We start from the raw sequence: 25,461 nt of genomic DNA on the forward strand, positions 1-25,461 counted from the left end.
CACATTCACATAGAATATCTATAAGAATGTTAAAAGGTTAAGAATTTGAAATGAAATTGTTACTATTGGATCTCTAGCATATGAAGAAGAGCAGCTTTGTTTTTACCTGAATTTACAGTAGTTATATCATATGCTACACACTGTGTTAATTCATGATTTGCATACAAAAATGCATAAAAAAGACCTGCACTCAATCATAGCTCCCATAATGAACATTGGACATTTGTAATCACTTGCCTTGTGTTTTTTTCCTTCTTGTTAATACAATATGAGTAAATACACCTTATAGGCTTTTCTCAATGACTCTTATGTAGGAGCTGAATTGCGAGACATACAGAAGTTAATAGATGGACTCCATAATCCAAATGACCCCAAAGAAGTTGCTTCATTACTGCTTTTACGACGGGAGGTTATGATCCTGCAGTTTGATGCAGCAGTCCGCCATATGATTCGGTATATAGCAGCTGTTAATATAAAACTGATTACATTTATGTCTACAAAAAGGATGTTTTATGTGACTTTTTTTTCTGTAGGGATGCATTGCTCTCGGCGGGAAATATCTCTGCATTTAGAGCGACGACGGACAACATGTATCATGGCCTGACGGCGATGAGTGACTCTGTAGTCAGGAGTGCATTCTCCTCACAGTTGACCGTACCACAACCTCTTGATCCACGTAGTCACAGAGTAAGTAATGTTACAGATTTGCATACTACAGCTCCTTCCATGCTCTTATTTAGTCATTTTTACATTGAATGTGAAAGACAAGCCTTGCATTGAAAGGAGGTTTGCTTTAGAAGGGACCGCTGATTAGAGTTTAAAGGACAGCTGAAGTGAGAGAGATATGGAGGCTGCCAAATTTGTTTTTCTTTAAAACAAAGCAAATTGCCCGGCTGTCCTGTTGATTCTCTGTCTCTAATACTTTCAGCCATAGACCCTGAACAAGCATGCAGATGATGTTTCTGACTGAAGGCTGACTAGCTAAGCTGCATGTTTGTTTCAGATGTGTGGTTCGGACGCTACTGATGTCTAGAAGATCAGCAGGAATCAGAATCGGAATCAGAAACCTATTTATTTCGCCAAGTGCGGCAATTGCCACACCCGGAATTGTTTGTGGTACAAATCGGCATTGAGCATAGTGCAAAAAAAGGTATTGAGACTTAGCAGTGCAAATACACATGCAATGAAGAACAGACATAGGCATTACAACATAGTAGTGCTAGTACACATGCAATGAAGAACAGACATAGAATAGGTACATACCAGCTATACCAGCTATTTAGGCCTAGGTGCAAATTCACATGAATGAAGAACAGACACAGAATAAGTACATACAAGCTATTTAGGCTTGGGTGACAGCCATGCTATTGAGTTTTGCTGTGTGCAGCCAGGGCTCGAGTTCAGAAGGTGCACTGCTTGGGGGAAAAAGGAGTTCCTGTGCCTAGAGGTTTTGGTGGAAATAGTTGTAACGGTGGTCTGAGCACATGCGGTTAAATAAGCGGCTGTCGGAGTGGTGGGGCTCTAGCGTGATCCTGTTTGGCCTGGTTTTCAGCCTGGATGCGTGGAGGAGGTCCAGTGGTGGCAGGAGAGTACCGATGATTCTTTCTGTGGCATTGATTACCCTTTGTAGTCTGTACTTGTTGCTTGTGGTGGCGCCTCCATACCAAACAATGATAGAGGAGCACAGGATAGACTCGATGGTGGCAGTGTAGAAGCTTGACATCAGCTCCTGCGGCATACCAAACTTCCTTAATTGTCTTAGGAAGAACAGCCATTGCCGCGCCTTCCTTTGGCATTTAGTGGTATTTTCACTCCATCTTAAGTCATTGGTGATGGTAGTGCCCAAGAACCGAACACTTGGTACTCTGGTGACCTCGGTGCCTTCAATGAAGACTGGGTTTAGTGGAGGAAGGCGCTTTCTGAAGTCCACTACCAACTCGACAGTCTTTGCAGCGTTTAGGACGAGCATGTTATCCTTACACCAATTGCAGATTCGCTCAATCTCACTGCGGTAGCATCCCCTCCACTGATGAGGCCAAGGATGGTGGTGTCATCCGCAAATTTAATGACCTTAACACATTCGGCAGTCGAGGTACATCTGTTTGTATACAGGGAAAAAAGGATCGGAGACAGTACGCATTCTTGGGGGGGTGGGGGGAGCGGCGCCAGTATTTCTGATCCTTATTTGGGAGAGGCATCTGCCAAGCTTGACCCGTTGCATCCTGTTTGTGAGAAAGTCGTTGATCCAAGCGCAGAGAGTTTGATCCAGCCCAAGTTGTGCTAAGTTGTTATACAGGATGTCCGGGCAGATTGTATTAAAAGCAGAGCTGAAGTCTAAGAAGAGGATCCTAGTGTAGGTTTCGGGTCTGTCCAGATATTCCATACCCAAGACACCAGGCAACTGGTATTGTTTAAAAGGAAATACATATGGCAGCCTCCATATACCTCCCACTTTAGGTGTCCTTAAACTAACAGACAGTTCAAGATTACAGTACCCATAAAATGTGTTCATGACTTAGCAATGAAAGTTACAGGTAAGATGCAGTGGTGCTGTTACCAGAGTTGTACAGGATACCACAGCTTAAAGAGACACTGAAGCGAAAAAAAAAATGATGATATTATGATTTGTATGTGTAGCACAGCTAAGAAATAAAACATTAAGATCAGATACATCAGTGTAATTGTTTCCAGTACAGGAAGAGTTGAGAAACTCCAGTTGTTATCTCTATGCAAACAAGCCATTAAGCTCTCCGACTAAGTTAGTCGTGGAGAGGGCTGTTATCTGACTTTTATTATCTCAACTGTTCTTGGACTATTTACTTTTCCTCTGCTAGAGGAGAGGTCATTACTTCACAGACTGCTCTGAAAGACTCATTTTGAATGCTGAGTGTTGTGTAATGTGCACATATTATAGAATGATGCAATGTTAGAAAAAACACTATATACCTGAAAATAAAAGTATGAGAATATTTTCTTTGCTGCTAATCTTCTAGTAATTATTCATAGTACACAACCAATTCACTATATCATATATATATATTTTCGCTTCAGTGTCTCTTTAAAGGTTATTAAAATCATAGGGCCCAGGAAAAATGACTCCCCATCCTTTTTCACTTAGACAGTACAATACAGAGGTGCCAAAAGAGTAAAAGTGAAGCGTGCACAACTTGAAAGTTGCTCCTTGAAGCGGGTTTGAGACCCATGAAACTCGTTAGAAACTGTTTTTTGAGTAAGAATAAATACAGTTTTTCTTGATCTTATACAGTAGTTGTGTTTTTTGTCAGGGAGTTCCACCCTTGCCCCTCATTTTATACCTTTTTAAATTGATACTTTTACTCTGTTGGCGCTTCTGTATTGTTTTGACTAAGTGATAATTATCCACATGGTGGATGGGTGTGACCACCCTTCTTTCTTGTTCTACGGAGAGCGACTTCTTAGCCTTTGTCATTCAGCCTTAAGTCATTAAATGGGTGAATGGGACTTTCACAGCTTACAGCACATATCATAGTTGCTAAGGTTTTACACCATGGTTAAAATATATAAAATAATACACAAAGTTAAAAAAGCCTTCTGCCCCTATTGATTACTAATACATAACACTGATAAACCTTTTTGAAAGTTGATGCAGCATTATGTACTTCAACAAAGTTCATGTACAGTGACTTCATTTTTAGACTATCCCACTACATTAATTTTACAATTTTGTAGTTAAAAGTTACTTTTTAATGTACAGATATGGCTAGAGGGATTTGGATGTGTCCTCACATCACAGCAAGTGCCTGCGTGCATCTCGCATGACGCATGCTGGCAAAGTGGAAACGGTCCCTAACAAAATTTCCATGCGATTTGCGTTTTGGTGAATTTGCATTCATCACACATCTAATGCAAATCAATGGCATTACATTTGACTTGCGTTGTTATGCAAATAGCAGCCTACGTGTATGCTTTCTTCCGCACCAGTCATGCACTTCACATACAATGCAAGTCAATGGAAACTGCACATTTCCCCATTCAAAATGTGAATGTGCAATTAATGTCAAATACATGGGAAAATTACAATGCAAAAATTCACATTAACAAACGCAAAAAAAAAGAAGATTCAGCATCTAAAAAAAATTCACAACACAGAATTGCAAATGCGAAAAAATGTGGAAAAACGCAAGGATAAGTGTAAAGGCTGCCTAAAGCAGAAAGTAGAAATGAAAGATGATTACTTGACTGTAGACAGCTAATGAGAAACTTAAAGATGGGTGACATTTCCGAATCAGTCCTGTGCTGCGCCATGATTTCTCCTGAAGGATAATTTAGGTAAAAGAAAATGATCATCCCTATTCTAGTAATGACAGATTGCCCAGTATTTAGAAAAAACAAGAAAGAAAATAAATGTATGTTGTTGTTTTTTTTTTTACAGACCTTTATGCTTTATCCTTGGAGGACATTCCTAGCTGATGGCGGAATCTTTCCACTCATGATTTATGGTATCCATACCATCGGGCACAATATGCAGGTTAATATTAATTCCTAGGTACAATGTGCTGTAATCTCTGCTTCGTGATCACATGATTGCAACCAGAGACTTTCAAAGCAGGTCAAGTTGACCAAGTTTCTCCATGACTTTCTCCTGAGGAAAATTTATGTGTGATAGATTATTCACCTCTACTTTTGGATAGTGGTGAAAAACCAAATAAAATAAAGCACACAGACACATATGCAATTAACTTTTAATCTTTTGTACAAAATAACTTTTTAGCACTTTGCTACTGTTAAAGAGAATCTGTACTCTAAAATTCTTACAATAAAAAGCATACCATTCTATTCATTATGTTCTCCTGGGCCCCTCTGTGCTGTTTCTGCCACTCCCTGCTGCAATCCTGGCTTGTAATTGCCAGTTTTAGGCAGTGTTTACAAACAAACATGGCTGCTAACCACCAGCATGTGATAGGCTGAGAGGAGCTCAGTCTGTGACTCACAGAGAGCCTGCAGGGGGCCTGGAGAGGGTGTGTATAACTTATATCCTATCACAGCAGAGCAGCACTTTCAGCCTGAGCCGACAAACCTGACAAAGGAAAGAAGATTAGATAACAGGGATATTACAGCGGCTGTGCAACTAGGAAAGGCTGCAGTAAGACAGACCACATTAGAACAGGTATAGGAACTTATAGGATAGAAGAAATAAGGCTGAACATTTTGTCTCTTTAAAGTCCTCAAAAGTAGGTAGACTTATTCTGAGTTTTTTTTCTTGCTGGTGGCTTAAAAAAATATTTTATTATCAAGGCATGAGAATATCTCCAAGGAGAAAAGTTGAAAAGAATCTAAGGAAAAAAGTGCCCTCATGGGGTACTTACCTTGGGAGAGGGAAACCTCTGGATTCTAATGAGGCTTTCCCCATCCTCTTCAAACTCGGGTATCCAGCGCTGCCGCTGGAAGCCCCGACAAGCTTGTCGGCAGGCGGTGCAGGCACAGTAGGAGCTTTAGCATGCAACAATATTTACCTATCTGTGCTCCTGCGCAGGCGCAGTACAAGCTTTCCCTTGGGCTGGGGGGGAAATAGCCGAGCCCGATCAGGTCTGCTCTACTGCACAGGCGACTTGCACCTGTGCAGTAGAGCAGACCCAATCGGGATCGGCTATTTCCGCCGGAGCCCAAGGGGAAGTTTGTTCTGCACCTGTGCAGGAGCGCAAATTGGTAAATATCGGGGGCTGCTAGCACTGGATCCCTGAGGATTAAGAGGACGGAGGAAGCCTCATTAGGATCCAGAGGCTTCCCCCTCCCAAGGTAAGAACCCCACAGGGGCACTTTTTCCTTACAGGATTACTCTAAGTAGGGGCCACAGTGTGATTATCACGTTACTAGAGTTGAGCCGAAATTTTCGTAATTTCGCGTTACTATAATTACGCATGCGAAATTTGGGATTACGATGCGAAATTACGGTAGCGTAATTGCCATTAAAATCGTAATTGAAAATACCATAAGCGTAATTTTCAACGCATGATTTCGCGTTTCGTTCATACCGTAATTTCGCGTTAAACCATAACGCTCCCGTATAATATATAAAAGCCGCCGACTTTAAGGGTTAATAGCAAAGCCCCCTTAAATGCTAAGAGCCTCAAATTTGGAGAATATATTAAGGAGATCAGAAGGAATAAGAGGAAAATTATTTTTTTAAAAAGACCTTATAGTTTTTCAGAAAATCGATGTTAAAGTTTCAAAGGAAAAATGTATACATTTAAAAACCCGCCGACTTTAACGGTTAATAGCAAAGCCTGCTTAAAGTTTAGGAACACCAAATTCCCAGGGTATATTAAGGGGATCAGTGGGAATAAGAGGAAAACATTTTTTTTTCAAAAAGACCTTATAGTTTTTGAGAAAATCGATTTTTAAGTTTCAAGGGGAAAAATGTCTTTCAAATGCGGAAAATGTCAGTTTTCTTTGCACAGGTAACAATAGTGTATTATTTTCATAGATTCCCCCAAGTGGTAAGAGTTTTACTTACTTCGTTCTGAGTGTGGGAAATATAAAAAAAAACGACGTGGGGTCCCCCCTCCCAGACCTCTTTAACCCCTTGTCCCCCATGCAGGCTGGGATAGCCAGTATGCGAAGCACCGGCCGCGTGGGGCTCCGCACCCTGACTATACCAGCCCGCATGGTCCATGGATTGGGGGGTCTCGGAAGGGGAGGGGCAGCCAAGCTTTCCCCTCCCCCTCCGAGCCCTTGTCCAATCCAAGGACAAGGGGCTCTTCTCCACCTCCGATGGGCGGTGGAGGCCGCGATTTCCTGGGGGGGGGGTTTCATGGTGGCATCTGGGAGTCCCCTTTAAAGAGGGGTCCCCCAGATGCCCACCCCCCCTCCCAGGAGAAATGAGTATAGGGGTACTTGTACCCCTTACCCATTTCCTTTAAGAGTTAAAAGTAAATAAACACACAAACACTTAGAAAAAGTATTTTAATTGAACAAAAAACATAACCACGAAAAAAGTCCTTTTTAACCATTAATACTTACCTGTCCCTTTAAATAAATGATCCCTTCGCAATAGCCTCGGAAATGTTCTATCAGTTACAATGTAACAAAGTTATTACAATGTAACAACTTTGTTACATTGTAACTACGCCGCACCCGACGTCACTCGCCGCGCAGCCGCCGCATACACTTACGCGTCCTTGCAGGACGCTTAGTCCCCCCCGGCTCCAGCTGTCCACCCCGCCCACATCTGTCACCCACATGTCACCGACATGTGGGAGAGGCGGGGAGGGCAGCGGGAGCCGGCGGGGACTTAGCATCCTGCACGGACCCGACAGAGCTCTGAGCTGTATAGCTCAGAGCTCTCTAAGCATCTTTGAATTTGGGCTCCAAGGAGCCCCATTGGTCCTTAGCAGACCAATGGGGTCCCTTCAAATCAGAAGGAACCCCATTGGTCTGCTAAGGATCAATGGGGCTCCTTGGAGCCCAAATTCAAAGATGCTTAGGGAGCTCTGAGCTATATAGCTCAGAGCTCTGTCGGGTCCGTGCAGGACGCTAAGTCCCCGCCGGCTCCCGCTGCCCTCCCCGCCTCTCCCACATGTCACCCACATGTGGGTGACAGATGTGGGCGGGGTGGACAGCGGGAGCCAGCGGGGACTTAGCGTCCTGCAAGGACGCGTAAGTGTATGCGGCGGCTGAGCGGCGAGTGACGTCGGGTGCGGCGTAGTTACAATGTAACAAAGTTGTTACATTGTAATAACTTTGTTACATTGTAACTAATAGAACATTTCCGAGGCTATTGCGAGGGATCATTTATTTAAAGGGACAGCTAAGTATTAATGGTTAATTAAGAATATTAAAGGACTTTTTTCGTGGTTATGTGTTTTGTTCAATTAAAATACTTTTTGTAAGTGTTTGTGTGTTTATTTACTTTTAACTCTTAAAGGAAATGGGTAAGGGGTACAAGTACCTCTATACTCATTTCTCCTGGGAGGGGGGGTGGGCATCTGGGGGACCCCTTTTTAAAGGGGACTCCCAGATGCCACCATGAACCCCCCCTCCCCCAGGAAATCGTGGCCTCCACCTCCACCGCCCATCGGAGGTGGAGAAGAGCCCCTTGTCCTCGGATTGGACAAGGGCTCGGAGGGGGAGGGGAAAGCTTGGCTGACCCTCCCCTTCTGAGACCCCCAATCCATGGACCATGCGGGCTGGTATAGTCAGGGTGCGGAGCCCCACGCGGCCGGTGCTCCGCATTCTGGCTATCCCAGCCTGCATGGGGGACAAGGGGTTAAAGAGGTCTGGGAGGGGGGACCCCACGTCATTTTTTTTTTATATTTCCCACACTCAGAACGAAGTAAGTAAAACTCTTCCCACTTGGGGGAATCTATGAAAATAATACACTATTGTTACCTGTGCAAAAAAAACTGACATTTTCCGCATTTGAAAGACATTTTTCCCCTTGAAACTTAAAAATAGATTTTCTCAAAAACTATAAGGTCTTTTTGAAAAAATCAGTTTTCCTCTTATTCCCACTGATCCCCTTAAATTATATACCCTGGGAATTTGGTGTTCCTAAACTTTAAGCAGGCTTTGCTATTAACCATTAAAGTCGGCGGGTTTTTAAATGTATACATTTTTCCTTTGAAACTTTAACATCGATTTTCTGAAAAACTATAAGGTCTTTTTGAAAAAAAAAATGTCCTCTTATTCCTTCTGATCTCCTTAAAATATTCTCCAAATTTGAGGTTCTTAGCATTTAAGGGGGCTTTGCTATTAACCCTTAAAGTCGGCGGCTACCTAACATTGATCCATGCGTCAACTTTTCCGCTTGGGAGCATGGCCATACGCATTAATTTCGTAATACCCACTGTAATGCGAAAATTACGCAAAAATTACGCTTACGCGAAATTTAGCGAAATCCTTCTTCATTACGATTATGTACTTACGGCCATAATCGTAATTACACTAATTACGTGAAATTTCGCGAAATCGTAATTACGTCATTACGCTCATCTCTACAGTTACTAAGAATTTCTTTTCAAACTCCAATACAGACTTATATCACATAAAGGGGAAAGGTTCGGAGAACTTAGATTGCTGACTCTCAGGTTTAGCAGTCCTCTGAATGATAATGAAACGTACTACTGTCAGTTGGCTTAAATATTTTTTTTGCACGCCACTTTCCACCTAAGTATGTTACACTCCTTGTATTTACTCTTTCACAGCCCCGTGACATGTCTGTCCTGGCTGATAATACATTTGCCAGCGAGGGAATGTAAGCTGTGTCAATAGACTTACACTCTGCGTAGTAACGCTGCTGCACCGGCTTCTTATTTATCCGTTCATCATAGCTTATTTTCTTTGTGTAAAAATATAACCATGATCTGTTTCTACCAGAACTCCAGACAAACATAACTAAACACAATACAAACACATTAGTACAATTAAATATTAAATGATTCAAATATAAATGTATTTTTAAACACAAGTGGGTGTTTCTAAAAAGTCTGTGTTTATATCCTGTAATTCCATTCACACCAGAACTCACACTGTGAAAGTGGCATATGGCACCATGGGACAGATTACTGGCATTCACAGTGCTGTCAGTCCAGCAGTGGCCAGCAGAGTGAGCAAAGTCATGGCTTCATTAGTGTGGTAACCTGCCACCATTACTGAATGCAATCACACTGCTCTCTACTGTCTCTTTCTTGGAGGGACATTCCTTCACTGGGAACCAAACACCTCTGTCCCTCTTTCTTCTTTATTTCTCCCTCTTTCAGGCTTGATGTACAGATCTGTATGAATATGTGTTTAAATGACATCTATCGTTCAGGACCACATGAAATATAATGCACTTGCGTATCTTATAGCTAAAAGAAATGGTGGTAGTATTAGATTTGAAATGGAAGTGCGATAGTAGCGAAGAAAGGAACAGATTAGACTGTTGTGCCTGAACAGAAACATATTGAGAAGAATACTGGGTACTGGGATTACAGTGCCTCCTAGAATGCTTATTATCTGCGCTTACATTGTTATTACTAATTTATACAGTGTCATTATCGTTTCACAATGCAGTACAAAGCAAGGAACAAACATAGGTACAAAATACAGACAAATACATTCACATTGACTACCTGTAATATAATGTCTAATAAGATATACAGCAATTTCAAGAAACCAGAGGGAGAAAGTCCTGCCTTTTGTAAACTAACATTCTAAAGGAATATGGAGTAAACAATTGGTAAGGCAGTAAATAAATTGTATATGCATTGGCAGTGAATACCCGAGTTAGATAACTCAAGAAACAAGCCTTGGCTAGTCGCTGGAGGGATCAACTTGGTCAAGAATGTATGCTTCCTTGAAAATGTGAATATTAAGGGTCCCCTTAAGTATTTTAAAGACCGAGAGTGATGGATGTGTTTTTTAAGAGATATGCAGAGGAGGGGAGACGCTCATGAGAAGTTCTCCTCTGTATATGTAAATATGAGGAGGTGATTCTTGTCAAAATCAGAAGGCTGTGTACAGAACATAGGTTTCTGTTGGGGTGCTATTTGAAAATTAGCGAGGAGATGTAAGAAGGAGAAACGCGAGTTACGAAAACCATGCAAGTATATTTTACCACTCATTTAGTGTGTGAAGGAGCAGAGTATTATGGTGTCCAATCCAGAGGACAGATGAAGTATGATTATGGTGTAATGCCCTTTGGATTTGGCTGTTAGGAGGTTACTGGCCACTTTGTCTAGGGCTACTTCTGTGGAGTGGTTGGAGCACAAGCCAGACAGGAATTATGTATGGTATTGCTTCACTGTGTTGTGTGATGAACTGTTTATTGCAAGTTCTGGTTGTTGTGTAACTCTGTTTTTATCTTTGTCTATCCACCAGTTGTGCTTATGTGACATGACAGATCATGAACACAGTGTGGCTCATGGGGAACTCGTGGGGGTTCATCTACTAATGGAGGACATCCTTCAAGGCAATTATAACTTTATTTCATTTTCGGTTGAGGGAAACCTGGATGCGGGAAAGGTGAGCAAGAACCAAAATATGAGTATTATTATTATTATCTACACAGGGACAATACCATACCGTATTTAGACTTAATTGCTGACCGGATATGACCTTCTTCTGTAACGTAAAGTCATGCTGTGATCCCTTAGGGTCTGTTTCCTCGTGTCCATCTTATAATTCTACAATGAATGTATCCATGTGATTCCCTCTAGCCGTGCCATGTATGGCTATGAGGAATTGCATGATTGATGGAAAATTATGCAGCATGCCGTCCGTCTTTTCCCCAACATGCAATTCAGACAGCAGCGTGTTGATTTCAATAAAATCTGTTTCCCCATCTAAATCACATGCGGGAAAACACTGAGAATTTGCAGCAGTGGAAATGGGCCCTTAGCCATTCCTAAAAGGCTATACCGACAAGGTTCCAAAAATACTGGAAATCGGCACTGGCTTATTCTAAATGGCACATCCCATTACACCTCACAAATACTGTATGGCAACAGTTACTTGCTAGTGACAGTTCAATTTGTAGCTGAGCTGGCTTCTGTTTCTACTTAATACTCTGACACAATATCAAGCCTGCCTTTTTGACAGTACTTTAGCATCATAATACATCATAGGGACCACAGCCAGTGATTTGGCAATAAGGAATGCAGAGGTTGCAACCTCACAGGGGCCCCTAAACCTGAACACTTTAATTCCAGCGCAGGAGACTTGGGCGCAGCAGTGAGTAACTTCAGTGCTCTCAGAAGACGGAGCTGAAGTTACTTATAAAACACTATAATTCGGCCTCCAGCAATTGCTGGAAGCCGAATTATTTCATTCCCCCACCATCCACGGTGGCCTAAAGGGGGGATAGTATTTAACATCGATGGGAATTTGTGCAGGAGCAGGATAAGCCATACAGGCTGTATCTTGTGCCAATTCCTCTCGTAAGCCCCTAAACCACAGGAAAAGGCGGATAATAAGGTTTACAGTGCAAGAAAGTTCAAAGGGTCGTTACCTCTGTCTCTCTTTCAGCTAAACCAGGGAGAGTGTGGATTCTAAACAGCAGCTGTGACAACTGTGATACAATCTTAAAAAGCAGACCATTAAACTGAAAAAAAATTATGAGACTCATTTCTGTTACTAATTTTTTATTTACCATTGGTATTACTGTATATATACAATTATCACATAAGTTTGTCACTTCAGGTTCACTTTAAATAAAAAAAAAATACTATGGTAATTCTTTTACATTATTTGTTTTTAAAAAAGAGAAATAATCAATAACTGCTGTTTGCTCATCCCTCTTTCCATCCATACTGGATTCAGTGTCCTCTAGCTCTTTAGCTGCACAGAGTCAGAATGGATGGAGACTGTGCCCATTGCAACAGGCACGGATATAAATAACATAGGGAGACGCTTATCAAGAGTGTCTGAGACAAAATATTGGTAGGTTTTTAGAAATCCATGCAGAATTGTCTCAGACATCTTAAGAAATCACTAAATAGTGCAGATTCTTTAAACTGTTAGGAATAGGAGGAGTTAGTAAGGTCTCTCAGGCAGTGCAGTGTAAGGGGAATGGCTGTTGCTGAGGTAACCAACACATCTGCTGTCAGCAGGCACTGAGTGAGGGGGGAGGAGCCCTTCACATCTAGCCTGCACTATCTGGAGAACTGCTATGAAGCACTTCTTAATCTGCAGCAGTTTAGGGATGGATTTGCACTTTTCTTAACTGTAGTGCAGCTCTAGAAATTCACGCTTAACTGCCACTATTAAGTAGGATTTGAGAAGTTTCTTACTATCATGCAGAACAGTTCCTCTGCTGGTTAGTACAGTTTTAGAAAAAAAACCTGTCGGTAATGCTTTGATAAATCTGGCCCTCTGTGTCATGATACAACCAGGAAGCCTGTGCACAGCATCCATATGAATTGCTATTGCAGGAGTATCTTGGCTTGATTTTTAATTTGCTCTACAAAGCTAAGTAGATAATATTGGCAATTTTGTCTACGATAACTGACGGGTTGCAAACTCTACTAAACACTTTTTTTTTCTTTTTAACAATAATCATTTCTTGAATACTTAGCTTTTGAGAGTGCAACCTTCCTAAAAAACAAAAACACACTGATTTACCTTCCCAATTTTTATAATAAAAGAACACCTTCTGCCATATAATGCAAAGATGTTTGCATAAATAATAATATAAGAGTTGGCTAGGTAAGGAATATGAACAGGTGAGGAGTGAGGTAGAAAAGGCAAAAAGGTGAAAGTGGTCATAAAGGTGTGTATAATAATTTACAAAGACCAGGTCAGTACTGACTCCATGTAATCTTGTAAGGACAGCCATTAGTTTTATATATAAAAGGTCTGAACCATCCTAATGAATATTGCAATTATCAGGCTCCTTTCACATTGCAGCCATTGTATTCCATTGCAATGGGGCAATATAATTGCATTGTAACACAACCAATCATATTTTGGTAGTAGATTCACATTGACGCATCAGCATTGGTTGCATTGGTTTTCAATGGAAATATCGCATAGCATGCTGTGTGCTTACCGGACAATGTGCACATGTACTGTGACATTGACGCATACTTCTATGTACTGTATGCTTCACTGTATATGGTGTGACTTTTTATCATTATTGCGGTCATATTATACATAGTGTGAAAGCTGCCTGTCACGCTAAAGGTGGCCACACACCATACAATTAAAAGATCCAATTTTTCACCAATTCGATAATTTAGATCAGTTGTCCTGAAAAATTGAGAGCTTTTCTTTGTTTTTGATCGATTAAATCTGATCGAATTTCCCTTTTTCCCGATTGTTGGAGATTGGACATTCAGACCAACTTTATCAAGAATTGTATGGTGTGTGATGGATTGTCAATTACTTGATGTACAATTCCAATCAATTTTTTCTGAGCTTTCAATTATTTTATTCATGATTGGGGAAAAATTGAATGTATGTGTGTGGTACATTGGTCAGATTTTTGAACTGTTACAATCAGTCAGAAAAATTGATTGCTATTTTTGAATTGAACAGATATAAAAATTGTATGGTGTGTGACCACCTTAAGGGATTCTATAATAGATCACTAAGTGGTCTCATTTGCATGCGGAAAGTTTTAACGATTGCAAATGAATCAAGCCTCCTGTGACAGAAATACTTTACAGGTTGATCAGAGCTGGGACAAGGTCCTTCAGCACCCAAGGCTGAGACACCAAAGTGCGCCCCTCCATCCCTCCGCCCCAGCCGTCACACACTGATTGCTACTAGACTAAGAGGCGCCCCAGGGCCCCCAACCTCCCCAATACCTTAATCTCTAGTTATCTGACTTGCAGTCACTGCCTTGTATCCCCTTTTCCTATTTCTTTCTGCTTCAAACACAATTGGGAATGACAACTGAATGAATTGTGCGCCCCCTCCTACACTGGGCCCTGAGGCTGGAGCCTCTCCAGCCTCTGCCTCGGCCCGGCCCTGAGGTTGATCCTTTAATATTATGTAGCCTTTCATTTATTTCTAGAAGTCGGATGAGAGATTTGCCAGCTTTGAAGAACAGCCAATGCAAATTGTCCCCAAGAAGGATCAGTGTGAACAGGATCCTGTTTCAGAATATAGGCAGCTGAGGTCCTTTCTAATATTATGGAAACAGTTGGAAGTCTTCAAAGAGAAATGGGGGAAAATTAAACTTCGAGTTGAAGAAATCAACACTGTTCAAACCTTTAAACAGTTCTGTGAATTGTACAGGTAAACTATAAATATAAAAATGAAAACTCTTCACAGTGCAAGCTGCTAACTGGTTCCTCAACTCTCCGGTCCTGGCGTCAGTTAGTTCTGTCAAACAAGGGTAGGCAAGGCATACGATATCCACTCTGATCATTAATCAAAATCAATGCTACAACTCCTTTTGCAAATCATTAACCAGTACTTTTAATATAAGCTTTAGGCTAGGTTCACAGTGGTCAGTTACACAATGCATGTGTTATAATGTGTTATAATGACTGTGAACTGCAATGGAGACTGGACATGGACTTTAAAGGGACACTTAAGGCTACCAAAAAATGAGTTTTACTCACCTGACCTGGGACTGTCACCAGTCCCCTGCAGCTGTCCGGTGCCCACGCAGTCTCACTCAGATCCTCCTGGCCCCGGCGGCAGCTTCATCCGTTTTCAGGAACAGGCGCCGACAGGCCTGGGAACGCGAGTGATTCTTCGCGTTTATGGCCGCAATAGCGCCCTCTATACTGCTATTGCAGCCAGAAACGCGAAGAAGCACTCGCGTTCCCAGGCCTGTCACCAAAAACGGAAGTAGCTGCCGGCGGGTCCAGGAGGATCCGAGACTGCGTGGGCACCGGACAGCTGCAGGGGGCTGGTGGAAGCTCCAGGTGAGTAAAACTCATTTGTATTTGGTAGCCTTAAGTGTCCCTTTAATACAAAGCCTGCATGCAGCAAGAGAGAATAACACTATCTATTACAATGCAGAACTGTGACTTGACCAACAGCATTGTATGGGCAGTGCATTTCTTTATGAGGTAGATGATCCGTGTTGTTATGATATTACTGCTGGGGAGATCTGTGAAACGTCACTCATGTCACTTTTAAGAATTTATAGGTGATTCAATGTACAAGGTAACATTTTTTTTTTTAATTTCTAAAGGTACCCGTATACTTCTAGATTTGCAGCAGATTCAACCATCAGATAGATTCCTGCCAGATGCCTGTCAGGTCGAATCTGACAGGAATCTATCTGATGTGTACCACACACTAGGAACAGATTTTCTGAAATCTATTGAAAATCAATCGAAATGCAGTGTTGTGCTATTCGATCTAATGCAACCCTATGGGCCATGGATCTGCTGCCAACAGCCAATTGACCTAGATTTTCCGTCCGGACCGATTGAGTAAATCGGTCGATCGGTCAATCTATCATGCTTCCTACTGCATCAATTCTAGCCAATTCAGTCAGAGCAGTCGGCTGTAAATCAATGGCAGAAATCGACCAGTGTAAATTTAGAAGCTGTGTGTACCCGTTTCGGACAAAAAAAGGTTTGTTTTAGAAATGACATATTGCTTATGTTTTATGTTTTAGATATTGCACTACTGCTATGATGTCCCAGTCATCCAATACTGCTAGCATTGGCCTCCCTTTATCTTTCTATTTTGAGCAGAGAGACCTGCAGTACTTGCTACTACCATAAGGGGTTTTACATTATTTCAGTCCAATCTCTCCACTCCACATTTAAACTTCACATTATAGTTTCTCAAGATGTGGTCCAAGGGCCTTTGGTGGCATACATTTAAAAATGCAGGACACTCAATTGGGCACCAGAAAAATAAATTACAGTGGAAAGGGCACAGGAAATAGTGGTGGTAGAATATTGGTAAATTTGCTGATACTCTACTACTACTACTACTTAATTCATGTAATGAAATATCCATAATATTTGCTGATATTTCACTATGACCTAACCTCTCCCTACTCTCATACAGAACCCCCCCGGGTGGTGCCTAACCTTAACTTCCCTCCCACCAGTGATGCCTAACTTTAACCCCTTCCTGGTGGGCAACTAACTTGAATTCCCTGTTGGGCTTCTAACCTGAACCCCCCTCATGAGCGCCTAATTTAAACCCTCCAGTGGGCAACTAACCTTAACCCCTCTAACCTTAATCTCCTCCTCCTGGCCCTAAGCCCCCACAACAAATGTGGACGCCCACTATGCGAAGTGTGGCTACTAATAGCAGATGCTTTGCGCTCGCTATTAGTAGCCACAGTTTGCATTGCCCGCTATTTAGTGGGCGCCCAAATTTGTCTTCGCATCTTTCTAGCTGTTCCACCATGGCGGGCTCAGATTCGTATTGCGCGGTCTCCAGCCACAAATTGTGCGCTATACATCTTGTTAAATTACTTTTATTTAGGGGGGAAAGTAACACATCTAAAATTTTGTAATTTTCTTTTCAAAGAATAATCATAGTCTCTATAAGTATTATTCAGTATTAGTTATTCACAAATGGCATGAAACATAGGTGGTCCACATCATCGGGAACTTGGCATAGAGTGGTCCATAGAGAAGTAGGGGACCGATGTACAATATATCTGTACCAAAAGATAGGAACAAAGAGAGAGACCAGGAGCCCCACATAGTGTAGTAGTCAATATAAGTTGAAATGAAATGGATGAAGGGTATTCACAAGCTTGGGTTGCTAGTCCAGCAACCACGGTAAAGCATGTGTGAAGAGCCCTGTCTTCACTCGGGTGGTACTGGGTCTGCGTCGCTCTCCAAAGAATATGTAGCGTAGTGTTCCAGTGAGTACTACTAGAACTGCCAGAACACATGTAATGAGGAAGGTTTAAACCTGGATGGGGAAGAGGTGCCCCAGCCTGATAAAAACTCATAAAACAATGAAAGGGTAAGAAATAACAAGCTGACATTGAGGTAGAACTAAAAGTGATATTTATGAAAGATACAATCGACAACACATTTCTCGTGTTATACCTGCTTCATCAGGTCATACTGGATCAAAATAGTGTCATAGTCAGGCTCACTATGTAATGACGGTATATTTATTGTAGAGATGAAATCTTCTATCCTACGATGAAAGTGATCGCTCAACAAATGGGAAAGGAGGAGGAGTTTGAAGGACTGACCCTGAGATCTCAGGATGTGTTACCTCCTATAGGGGCTTCTGAGATTGACATTCGTGTGCGACAGGTAAGTCTGTTAGCTGGATTGTAAAATAGGATTTTAAAGTAGGTTTCCTGTATTTGTGTGTGTAGTTTTGCTTATTAGAAATAAGGCATAGGTGGCCATTAAAAAACTCAAGGTAAATTCAGATTTTCAACAAGGAGTTACTTAAAAGGGCATAATGAGGCACACTCATTGATTTTAAAAGGCTTCTATTATGAAATGTGATTTATCTTGATATTGGTAGTCCCTCCAAATCCCAAGGCTAATTCCATTCATATGACATCACTTTACAGCACAGCTGAGAGTGCAGCATATAGTACATCATACGGTAGCCAAGTTCTTTAAGTTTTGAATCAGGCGTACCAGTCTACAGTCCATGTCCTTCCTAGATGGTTATCCGCTCTGACATGCCGGAGAGTGAAGGTGTCAGTGTGAAAACCACTGGACTCATTGTCAATTATTCCGTGGCCTCTGGGCATAGCACTCTAAAGGGTTATGTCACTCCTCGATTTCAAAGCCATGTCCTCCACTGCGGTTGGCTATAACTAGCCGGTATATCAGCCATGCTCACAAAGTCTCTCTCTGCTGATTATTGTCTCCCATAGCTGTGCAACAAGACTTATCTACGGAAAAGGGGGAGGTTGTGTTGATTTTTATTTTTTTTTAGATATTTTTTTTTAAGAAAATCAAAAGTGCACTAAGCAGCATGACAAAAGCAGAGCTCAGTCGTGCCTTATTATAAGATGTCTCTTTTTATACAATTTAGAACCCAGTCCCTCATTAGAGGTGGCTGTAAAGTTTCGATCAATCTCTTAATAAATCAAGGAACATTGATTTATGTGAAAATGATTCAGATTTTATTATTTAATGTGCACAGAGCAACCAGTAAGGTATTAGATGTTAAATGCGTCAATAATTCAGACTGGTTACTGTGTACACATTCTCCATCTTTGCTCTAGTTTTTTTTAGCACCCCTCCTAAGAAATCAGCCTCAGAGTGTTAAGTGCATAGTTGGAATGTTGCTCTATTTAATTTAAAGAATCTGGATTTTTTTTATTAGAAACATTTAAGATTTGTGATGCATGTATTACTAAACTGAAAACCTATTTTTTTTTTTTTTACTAGGTTCAGAAAATAATGGAATGCTTTGAATGTGATATGATTCATGATGTGCAGAAAAAAGTTGCCAAAGAGATGACATTAGTGATGTCTGAAAAAGCACTGGAAGGAGGAGGAGTCCCAACAGGTGAGAACTGTCCAACAGCTGCATCAAAAAGTGTCTCTGAGCTAAACTTATCAGCGGGAAGCTAGTTTTTTGACTTCATGCAAATATTGTTGCAAATTGCATGCTATTTGGAATTGGGCCAATCAAATTAAGTTGCTGCAAATTTAGATTAGCCTATTTCCAACATGAATATAATTTATTACAGAAAATTAGCATTTGTTATCTCAACTCTTTATCACACCATGTAAAATGAAAAATAGTCATGACTAGTTACTAATGCAATCAATATGCTTTGATATACTTTCATAAGAGTTTATTAACTTCAAAAACATTATTTGCATAATTGCTACAGTAGGCAACATTGTTTAACATGCTTCTGTTAAACGATGTTGCCCAACGTCAGGTAACATTACTACAAATGTCACCCAGTGGGTACACAGCTTTACTCTTGGAGTTTAGGAACCTTTACTGTGATATAAACAACAACAACAAAAAAAACTAAAAAGGGAGCACAGGAAAGTTCTAAGTAACATTAGTACTATGTATATATGTGTATCTCTCATCATGCTACATGTCACTTCGGGCACATGTAGCTGCAGGGGCTTAGGGGCCACGGTCACAGCGGTCACCTGTGCAACCGGGCCCGATGCCCCTAAGGGGCCCTCTTGTCCTCCCCACATGCTGCATGGGGAGGCGCAGCGTCGTGCGGTTGAGGGGGGGTCATCAAATACTCACATTGCCGGGATCCAGAACTACATGTACTACTAACTTCTTCCTGTCCTGCGTTCCATCTCACAGTAACAGCACCCCCTAGGTGGCACTGTTGCTGTGAGATGAAACGCAAGAACAGGAAGAAGTAAGTGCATGCAGTGTGTGGATCCCAGCAATGTGAGCTGATGACCCTCTCGTGCGCGCACCGCTGAATCCCATACGCCTGGCAACCTACACTTAGGTAACTATTCCTGGCTACCTATACTGGGTGTACTTATACTGGAGCACCTATTCCTGGCTACCTAAACTGGGGGCACCTATGCCTGGCTACCTATACAGAGGCACCTATGCCTGGCTAACTATACTGGGGCCCCTATTCCTGGCTTCCTATACTGGAGGTGCCTATACCTGGCGCCATACTTTTGGTTGAGGGAGTGGGGCACATCTGGCTACCATACTGGGGTAGGGGGGCACATTAATGTACGGGGAGCCGGATGCAAATTCCGCATTGGGGCCCCGCGGTCTGTAGCTACTCCACTGTGTACATGTATAAAGTGTGAATAATTCCATAAAGAGTAGCAGAGAGTACTCTGTTGCATAAAACGATGCACTGGTTGAACATGCATATAGTTTCAATATAGTTGGAAAAAAAACTTTTTAACATAAAAGGGAAAAAGCAAAAACCTTTTAATCCTTTTAAGGGTCATCCACTTCACCCTATTGTAGACTCTCATGTATAGAAAGGATCATAGAAAAAAAGTTCATACAGGATTCTTTGAATGCAAAAAATATCAAATACTTTATTGACACTAAATAGAAAAAGGTTCTCTTTTTAAAAAAATCTCTGTAAGAGGTTATTTGCGGATTAGTCCAATACAGAATTGTAGCACAAACATGAACTTTATCATAGACTTAATGCAATTTACACAAGGCAACGACACGTTCGTTTCGGGCACAGAAAGCCCTTCGTCAGGCCAAGTTGCAGAAAGTGCTATCTGCTAATCCTGTAGTGAGAACACGGTTAGGACACCAAGGGGGCAAGGAAACATCTGAACCGACCAGATGTAAAGTGCACAATCCTAATGGCGGAAATGGTATAAGTCAAATACATCCAGCTGCTAACGTAGGAGTGCACTAGGATTGCCCGAAACGAACGTGTCGTTGCCTTGTGTAAATTGCATTAAGTCTATGATAAAGTTCATGTTTGTGCTACAATTCTGTATTGGACAAATCCGCAAGGAACCTCTTACAGAGATTTTTTAAAAAAGAGAACCTTTTTCCATTTTGTATCAATAAAGCATTTGATATTTTTTGCATTCAAAGAATCCTGTATGAACTTTTTTTTTACTATGATCCTTTCTGAACATGCATATAGCCAGGCATACATATTATGTTATCTATTTTGGGGGAGAAGTCCACAGTATGATTAGTGTGAAACTCAAACCTAAAGTGATTCTGAAGTATCTTTAAAAATACAAAACAGATACTCACCAAAGGAGAGGGAAGGCTCTGGGTCCTACAGAGCCTTCCCGTTCTCCTGACGGTCTCCTCGTTCCGCCACAGGTTCGTCCATTTCAATCTCCTGACTTCAGCAGTCTTCGGAAGCGGTCAGGCTCCTAAAGACTGGCAGCCCTGTACTGCGCAAACGCAAGTGCTCGAGGGAGTGCGCTCACGCGTGCGCAGTCCAGTACAGAGCGGCCAGTCTTCGGAAGCCCGAGTGCTTCCGAAGACTGCCGAAGTACACCAACCCGGTTTGGTTGTGGACTGCTAACGGGGGAGCCGGCTAGGGGAACGTGGAGGATGGAAGGCGAACAGGAAGGCTCTATAGGACCCAGAGCCTTCCCTCTCCTTAGGTGAGTATCTGGTTTTTATTTTTAAAATCGCTTCACACGCCCTTAAAGTGCCATTGTGAGTGTTCCCTTGCTTGGTGTTTGGTTGATAAGGTGTAAAACAAAATATCTCAGAGAAAACTCAGGAAAAAGTCAATTGAATAAGGGTCATGGAGCCCGATCCAGTTCACTATTATGCTGAGTTTTCTCCTAGGAGATATTTTTTCATCTTCTGTTTCAAATGACTTTTCAGCACTCTGCAATTGAAAAAATGCTGTCAAAATTATTTTGAGTATTTTCTTACTTGCTGGTGGCTGAAAAAGTATTTTATTTATGTGAAAATATCACAAAGGAGAAAACTTAAGGTGGCCACACACCATACAATTATTTAAATATCTGTTCAATTTAAGAATTGCAATCAATTTTTCTGACTGATTGTAACATTTCAAAAATATGACCAATGTACCACACACCTATGTTCAATTTTTCCCCCAATTATGATAAAATGATTGGAAACTCTAACAAAATTGCTAGAGTGTGTATATTAATAAATTGACAATCCAACACACACCATACAATCTTTAGAAAGATTAAAGAAAAATATCTGGCAGTCCGGATCGATTAAAATCGAAGAAAACGGGAAATCCGATCGGATTTTTCAGTCGAAAAAAGTGGAAAAAAAAGCTTTCGATTTTTTCGGGAGATACGATCGTTTTTATCGAATTACTGTAAAATCGGATCATTTTATTGTATCGTGTGTGGCCACCTTAAGAAAGAATTGTGAATTTGAGCAAACCCATTATCTTCTCCAAATAGATGTGCAAACAAAAAGTATATGTGGAGTTGTCTTTGTGAAAAGAACTTAACCACAGCCTTTGTTTGCAAAAGTGTTCCTTAGTTCAGGTACACTGTAAAGGGGCCCATACACCTAACGATTTTCCCGCCGATATACAGCAGATTCGATCACTGCGGTCGAATCTACTGTGAAATCGTTGCGCAAACGCTGACCGAACGATCGATTTTCTGTCCGAAATCGGTCGTTCCCGTCGATCTGTCCGTGCGGAAGATTTCGCTTGATCGCCGGCGGGTCGGGATAGCGGCGTTCGAATGTCCGATGACCGACGCTAGCGGCAATACATTAACTGCTCCGCCGGTGCGTGTCCCTGCTGTCACCGCTGCTCCTTCTCTGCTGGGTTCCGGCAGTCTTCACTTCTTCCTGTCCCGACAGGAAGTTTAAACAGTAGAGCGCCCTCTACTGTTTAAACTTCCCCGGACAGGAAGAAGTGAAGCCTGAAGGAACCCAGCGGAGAAGGAGCAGCGATGACAGCAGGAACACGCGCCAGCAGAGCAGGGAATATATGCAGGGGGGCGGCGGCAGCTTTACAGACGGTGAATCGATTTCATGCTGAAATCGATTCACAATCTGTTTGCAGAAAAGGCAGCCATACGATCCCTCCCTGATCAGATTTGATCAGAGAGGGATCTATCTGTTGGTTGATCTGATGGCAAATCGACCAGTGTATGGCCACCTTAAAATGGAAGTTATAATAAGATTGAATATGCATTGAGTATTTGACAAAGTCATATTACTTACATTTGGTGAGCACACCTTATCAACTCCATTATAACCTTGGATCTTCCATGAAACTGACTTGTATTTAGAGCTGTGGAAGAAGCCATCCATGACCGAGAACTTCTCACCGGTTAGGCCACAAATCGTGGAGAAGTTTGTGCAGAAGCTGATGAGTGAATGCCGGGACAACGCAGCAGAGGTAACATATGAGATCTCAACATCAGCTGAAGGAAAACTGCTTACAAAGCTCATGCAAGACTGGTAGCCACACACCATACAATTTTTTAAATATCTTTCTAATTCAAGAATTGCAATCAATTTTTCTGTTTGATTGTAACATTTGAAAAATCTGACCAATGTATCACACGTGTTCAATTTTTCCCCAATTATGAAAAAAATGATTGAAAACTCTGAGAAAATTGCTTGGGTGTATATATTAATAAATTGACAATCTACTACACACCGTTCAATGTTAATAAAAGTTTATCAAAAAAATCCACCACTCCCAATCAACTTTTATCGAATAAAAATGGGAAATCCCATAAAAAAGGCTTTTTCTTTTTCAGGAAATCCGATTTTTCTCGAATTGCTGTAAAATCGGATCATGGTGTGTGTGGTTACCTGAGGGAGAAGATTATTTAGGCGGGGGTCACACAGTTTGCATGCTATTTTCACACACAGCCCATGCAAATCAACAAGCCCATTCACACTTAGGCCTAGTGCACACCAGAGCGGTTCTGCTGCGGTTTGCGATCCGCTTGCGGGTGCGGATCCGCTAGGGTAATGTATTTCAATGGGCTGGTGCACACCAGAGCGGGAGGCGTTTTGCAGAACCGCATACTCCTGGGCTGCTGCAGATTTTGGATTGCGGATGCGTTTCTGCCTCAATGTTAAGTATAGGAAAAACGCAAACCGCTCTGAAAAACGGCACTTCAGAGCGGTTTGCCAGGCGTTTTTTGTTACAGTAGCTGTTCAGTAACAGCTTTACTGTAACAATATATGAAATCTACTACACCAAAAACTCTTCACAAAACCGCAAAATGCTAGCTGAAACGCTACAGAAAAAGAAGAAAAAGCGTTTCAAAATCTGCTAGCATTTTGCGGATCTGTTAGCGGTTTTTGGTGTGCACCAGGCCTTAATGCAGATTTACACATGCAGGGAAAAAAACTGACACCTTCTTTGCATATTTTCATCTTTTGTCCATATTTTAAAATAACTGCTGTGGAAAAAGAGTAAAGTGTTTTTTTCAAATAACCCTCCAGGACAGGTGCTTACATATGAGATTAGGCCCCGCCCCCAACAGGAAACACAAAGAACTAGCTCTCTATAAGTTCCACCTCTAACCTCTACCTGCCAGTTCTTTGTGTTTCCTGTTCCGGGGAACACCTAGCTCTCTGGCTAGGAGAGGTGGTCAGCAGCCAGGCAGTGCTGAGGCCATTAGGAACTAGTAAAGGGTAGCCTGGTCCAGGTGGAATGATGAGGTTTACCTTATCCACCGGGTGGTGGATTCTCCTGGGATGACCGGCAGGTGCAGTGGTGACCAGGGGAGCGGCAGCGGAGGCAGCTAAGGCGGAGGCCATACACCCAACGGAGGAAGCTGGCGCCATGCGGAGGCGGAATGGTGGCTTCTGGAGTGTGCGGGAGTGTGGCAGCGTGTCCAGGCGGAAGCGAGGGCAGTAACGCTGGCTATGCGAAACTTCCGCCCTTACGGTGACGTATTTCCGGTTCCGGGTTGGGTGCCTGCTTAGAGGCCGCGGCGTCCATCCCCACATGCGTTTGTGTGTAGGAGGAGATGGACGCAAAGCAGAAGACAGCAGATCAGGTAAGTGGGGCTACGTCGGAGGACATTCGCCCGTCTGATCTGCAAGGTCTGATGTTAGTAGCCGCTGTCTGATTGAGGTCTGCTAAGGGGGGAAAGTTAATGTTTACCTATCCCGCAGTCTGATCTCAGAGGTCTGATATTGTATTAAACAGATGCTTAGATGGTTAATATAGGAGTCATATACACAACCTAGTGCATGTTTGTTATAGTATATGCTAAATTTCCAGCGGCATTATTTATGGTCCCAACATAAAAGTTTATATGTGATTAAGTGTGGATATTAGGTGATTACTATTCAGTCTAAATCATCCTAATGCATATGGTGTTTTTGTTAAACCAATTAAAGCATCTAAGTTATATCAGGTGATTATGGGAGGTTGGCAATTACTGATATATTTGTATATTGGATATGCACAGGGAATGGCTGTCAGTGCAATTGTCCTGATGCAAATTAGACTTTGTTTAGGCTATTATACGAATTGAATTAGGATCCAGGCCGCTCATATTATTCAATCATGTTGATATAGAGTAAGGTGGCTGTTTAACATATTGATGGGGTTATTTTGTATGTTTCCCTTAGGATGCTATGGAGTCTGATAGCTCTGAAAGGCCCAGGAGTTGCATTCTCTGTAATAAACCCTTACAACTGCACTGGCCAAAA

General features: G+C 41.9%; 1 protein-coding gene across 6 annotated transcripts in view; it reads left to right on the top strand.

Annotated features, from left to right (window-relative positions):
* Positions 1 to 25,461, top strand: part of LOC137503789 (coiled-coil domain-containing protein 162-like) — a 146,041-nt gene that overhangs the window by 58,552 nt on the left and 62,028 nt on the right. For all 6 annotated transcript variants that reach the window (XM_068231273.1, XM_068231276.1, XM_068231275.1 and 3 more), the window contains 8 exons: positions 315 to 453; positions 534 to 687; positions 4,412 to 4,507; positions 10,840 to 10,983; positions 14,477 to 14,700; positions 17,525 to 17,663; positions 18,765 to 18,885; positions 23,067 to 23,176. In XM_068231273.1, the coding sequence (XP_068087374.1) occupies positions 315 to 453; positions 534 to 687; positions 4,412 to 4,507; positions 10,840 to 10,983; positions 14,477 to 14,700; positions 17,525 to 17,663; positions 18,765 to 18,885; positions 23,067 to 23,176 (1,127 nt within the window). The remainder of the gene's footprint in view (positions 1 to 314; positions 454 to 533; positions 688 to 4,411; positions 4,508 to 10,839; positions 10,984 to 14,476; positions 14,701 to 17,524; positions 17,664 to 18,764; positions 18,886 to 23,066; positions 23,177 to 25,461) is intronic.

Source organism: Hyperolius riggenbachi, chromosome 4 (genome assembly GCF_040937935.1).
Source record: "Hyperolius riggenbachi isolate aHypRig1 chromosome 4, aHypRig1.pri, whole genome shotgun sequence".
Lineage (NCBI taxonomy): Eukaryota > Metazoa > Chordata > Amphibia > Anura > Hyperoliidae > Hyperolius > Hyperolius riggenbachi.